General features: G+C 43.7%; 1 protein-coding gene across 1 annotated transcript; it reads left to right on the forward strand.

The window, feature by feature from the left end:
• Positions 1-3961, forward strand: gcm2 (glial cells missing transcription factor 2). Its single transcript, XM_067251901.1, has 6 exons — positions 1-646; positions 1161-1413; positions 1905-2017; positions 2448-2573; positions 2685-3861; positions 3894-3961. Exons 1-5 carry the CDS (start codon positions 509-511, stop codon positions 3510-3512), a joined length of 1458 nt encoding a protein of 485 aa, XP_067108002.1. The 5' UTR covers positions 1-508; the 3' UTR covers positions 3513-3861; positions 3894-3961.
• Positions 3962-4780: the final 819 nt, after the last annotated feature.

The raw sequence follows: 4780 nt of genomic DNA on the forward strand, positions 1-4780 counted from the left end.
AAAAGTGCAACACCATCAGAATAACGGGGATGTTTTCCCAAGTTTTATTGGTGGCCCTGCATTTAGGTTTGGCTCAAAAACATGAATAGCCTACATGTGGTAGAGTGAGTCAATTAATTGTTAATGCTTGTTTGGGACTTTTTTTTGGTTATTGGTTTTCTTGCACAAATAACGGACGTAGCCTAAGTGTGGGTCAGTGTCACAGGTCAAAGGCAGTGAGAGCGTGCGTGCTGGTTAGGGTTAGTATCGGGAGTACCTGCCTCTTACACGCGCGCTGTAGCCTCACCTGCTGTCATTACCAGAAGACTCCTGGCTCAGCGGGACCTCTGCTCTGGACGCAAGCAACGTACGCTTGGATAAAAGCCGCAAATAGAACTATAATCATACAAATTAATCATTATTTACGGTATAGGCCTAAAGGCTGTTTACTTTAATAAGTACAGTCGCCAAAACTGTTGTATTTAGAGAAATGTTTCCCGTTTTGCGCGACTGAGGTGCCGTGGCCTTGATGGTTGCCTACAAGAGCGTCAAATTGTTGAGAATCTTCACAATGTCAAAATCGTCGGATCAGTTTGATGACCCTGACTGTGTCTGCTCCTTCGGTATGAAGTTAACCTGGGATATTAACGACCCAAAATTGCCTCAGGTAAAGTGACCATTATGACTTTCTAACACGGTCTTATTCTCGAAAGGCAAATTAGGCTACTACGGGAAAACCACGAGAAAACCATTCTCGTTAATTGCGAACGACACTTTTGCGGAATTTCAGAATGTCAACAACGAAGTACAATCGAACAATTAATAACTTTACCTCGAATTCGGGTAATTAGCACCAAACAAAAGGTAGTGTTGTTGCTGTATTTATTAAGGTTATGGTCAGTTTTGTTTCATTTCTCACACACTTAACAAATGGCTTTCTCAATATAATAACAATAGAACAAAATGTAGGATAAGAGCGTCTGCTAAATGACTAAATGACTAAAATGTAGGCTATAGCCTATTGAGATGTCATTTAGACCTTTTTAAATGAAGGCTTTTTAGGCCTTATAAGTAATAAATAGCCTGGACGATAGGCCTACAAATCACATATTACAGTTAATCCCCTAAAGTCAGATGAGGTGTTTTTGTATTTAAACTACATTTTGTAAATGTTGTTGCAGGATACCAAGCAGTTTGACGCTTTTCAGGAATGGACGGATGGGTATGTTCGTTACATCTACAATGGCGAGGATAAGAACGCTCAGCGGCACCTGAGCGGATGGGCAATGCGCAATACCAACAACCACAACTGTCAGATTCTTAAGAAATCTTGCCTCGGCGTCGTAGTGTGTTCACGGAACTGCACGCTGGCGGATGGAAGCAAACTGCAACTGAGACCGGCTATCTGTGATAAAGCACGACAAAAACAACAGAGTAAATGATTGCATGCTAAACCATTTGTGATTATACGTCACATAGCCTATCTCTATATATATGCCACAGATTGTCTGCTGTAGCCTAGGTTGGAAAAATGAAATACCTCTCCTTGAAATAGCTTTCCAATAGGCCTATGTATTTTTGAGCTTGTCAATTATATTAGGTCAAATTTGACAGTAGCCTGTTTAAAAATCAAATACGAAGGCTATTGTTTTTAAGTACTTTACTTAAAGCAACAGTCTCTTGAGGAAATATTGGCAAATTTGGAATAGGCAACTGGCTTGCCCAAGATCAGCCTACTTAGGTCTAAGTGAACATCATAATCTATTGCAAATTAATTTCTGTAATAATAGTTTTTGGAGTTTAAATTATCGGCTAAAAATGTATGTATAAATTATTATTTTATGAGGAGTACGGTTAAGGTAATAATGTTAGATACACTAAACTGTTTTACACGATAGCCAAGTCAGTGTAATTGTGTCTTTCAGAGAAGCTATGTCCTAGTTGTAGCTCTGGACTGGAGCTGCTACCTTGTCGCGGACACAGCGGTTACCCAGTCACCAACTTCTGGCGAGTGGACGGAAAATCTATATTTTTCCAGGTTGGATTTGTCAGATTTATGTCGACTAGACACATTTGTAGACTGTTTTCATGAATAGAATACTTTATATAAATATTAAGCAATTTCAAATAAATTATAGGTTACATTTATAATAAACATTTAATGAAGGAAACATAATATTTCCGTAAAATGTGCATCTCACAAGCACATCACATTTTAGGAGAATACAAATAATGTATATGGTGCTATAAGGTAGTAATTACTTTATTAGATATATTAGTGGCAATGATGATAAATGACCATTTTTTAATTTGTAATATTAAAGTCAGTAGTTCTTGTGCTGATCTGTTATTGGTAATAGTGAGCCATTTGCTGTGCATTTCTATGGTCACAATGTCAGAAATGTAGGGGATGCTAAACACAAGTTTTTTTTTCTGAATTGTGTGTGTGTGTGTGTCTGTGCCTGAAGGCTAAAGGTGTCCATGACCACCCAAGGCCAGAGAGCAAGTCTGAGACGGAGGCCAGGAGGAGTGCTGTTAAGAGAAGGATGTCCTCTCCTCACTTCTCTCAGAAGAGACGGCTGGTGGAGCCAGAGGTTAGCGCTCAGTTATCAGCTCTCTGTACAGTGACACAGCACTGTAAGATGCACAGCACTACCAAATATATGCATTTCTCACACACGCACACATTTGCTACTCTGTTTCAGAGGTTCCCTGAAATGACTGGTCCGTTCGCCAATCTGCATCCGCTGTCCTGTATGGAAGGTCCTGAGCGCTTCAGCATCATTGCTGAGTCTAACTTCCCCCTGCAAACTCAGCACTATGCCCCATTCCAGAGCCCTGAGCCATACAAGTTTGCCTACGACTCCCATAGTGCCATGGGGGAGACCCCACCCATGCTGCAGAAGCCGGCCAACCACCGACTGTACATGCCTCGCCCCTCCTGTGGTTATGACTTTGCTGTACCGGGGTACCTGGGCTCAGGCTCCTACACACCCCTCTACAACAAGGACCCCAGCAGCCCCCAGCCTGAGAGCTCTGAGCCTGGCAAGCCCACCCCAGGCCTGGTGTCCAGCTCCACACCCCACCCCAGCAGCAGCTATGATGCCCCCCCCAGCAAGCACCATGGCTGGAAGCCTCTGTTGGGGAAAGGCACTCCCTATGGAGAGCGAGGTGATTATGACCACCACTACTACAACCCTGAGTACCCCTGCCGCTACCCGGGGCCAGCACCCGGCTCCCCTGCTGCCCTGCAGACCATCATCACAACCACCACCAAGGTGTCCTACCAGCCCTGCCCCAAACCCAACCTGCTGCCAGCATGCAGCTCCCTGTTGGATGATGCCAACCAGACATCCTACTCTGAGGACTCTGGCGTCATCAAGTCTGCCCTCTCATATCAGCCAGAGGCCTTGCCTCTGCCTGCCAAGGTAGAGCGTCCGGACAGCTTCGAAGGCTACAGATACAGCAGCTACTCAACCAGCTACCCTGACCGGGTGACTCACCCCTTCAGATACGAGGGAGGGGAGTACTGACAGACCTGCAGACAGCACTCGCCTATCACTGACAGACTTTCACACAGTACTGACCTATCACTGACAGACCTGCAGACAGTACTGACCTATCACTGACAGAACTCAAGCCTGGCTGACAGAATCAGGCAGCCACCTGAAGAACACCGATGTGTGAACCAAAATCTCCTTGTTCTTGTTATTTATACATTTGATCAGTCAAAGTTTCTTGACTGTGAAAATCTTCATTAATGTTTCTTATAACTTCCCAACATTTCGAATTAGCATGAAATGCATTATGAAGTTCATTTCACTATATTAATATTATTGTAGGCATCGTCTTATAAGAATTTCTTTCACAAACAAGCAGCCTGTCAGTTTCCATCTATATTTATGCAGGAATAGGTATGCATGTAGTTCAGTTTAACAAAATGTCTTCATGACACTTAAATAAATGTGCTTTTGATGATGACTTTTTAATGACAGAGTGGAGTTATTTACACTGTTTATTTTGATGTTCAGATGTGCAAATTGTGATGGTCTGTGTTGTCTGGGTAGTTGTGCAGTGTACGTAGCATGGTCTCAATGCAGACAACCTATCTGTCTTTACAGTCCAATCTTTTAGAGATCAACCAGCCATTATGTTGTTATCAGCTTCTCCGAGTGAACCCGAACCCACACACAGAGGCCTCCACAGAGGATATCTCTTTGCCAGAAAGGATCAATTTAAGTAATTAATTGTTGGGTTTGTCAGTGTTTCACTGTTAATCTTGTGGTTGAGAGGTGCCTCGGCACGTTGTGAAGGGGTGCAGTGATGGACGGAGGGCGGGCGGGAATCTTTTTTCTTGTCCCTCTGAGCACTGGTTATGTGTGTTGCTGACAGTATCTTTTCTCACGGCGGGTTCAGCAGGGGAGTGGCGCCGCTCTAGTTAGCAGCTCAACACCTCAAGTCCCTAGGACATTCCCTGTGATGTCCCGCCTAGATAAACAGATGACTGGTTTGGTTTGGGGCCTGGATTTGTGACTCACACTGATTGGTGAGTGTGTCTGTTATGGCCTTTGACTGGGTCTGGTTAGGGCTTGAATGTAGTGCACAATACACACTGACAACAACCTGAATATGAAAACGATGCATTTAACGATAAGTATCACTGTACGTGCAGGGACAAATGGTACCATGAGAAGGCAATAGTTAGGGGATGGAACCCTTGATGCCTTTTATTAACCCAGCTGTCTTGCCCTAACTCTAGGTCAAGAAGACACAAGTATAGTGAACAAGTGTTCATAACATA

This window comes from Osmerus mordax, chromosome 15 (assembly GCF_038355195.1).
Source record: "Osmerus mordax isolate fOsmMor3 chromosome 15, fOsmMor3.pri, whole genome shotgun sequence".
In the NCBI taxonomy this organism is placed as follows: Eukaryota; Metazoa; Chordata; class Actinopteri; order Osmeriformes; family Osmeridae; genus Osmerus; species Osmerus mordax.

Bases quoted from the DNA above. Each gene is read 5' to 3' on its own strand.
- gcm2 (XM_067251901.1), top strand. From the start codon at position 509: ATGGTTGCCTACAAGAGCGTCAAATTGTTGAGAATCTTCACAATGTCA. The intron at 647-1,160 runs GTAAAGTGACCA...ATGTTGTTGCAG, and splicing joins ACGACCCAAAATTGCCTCAG to GATACCAAGCAGTTTGACGC. The intron at 1,414-1,904 runs GTAAATGATTGC...TGTGTCTTTCAG, and splicing joins AGCACGACAAAAACAACAGA to AGAAGCTATGTCCTAGTTGT.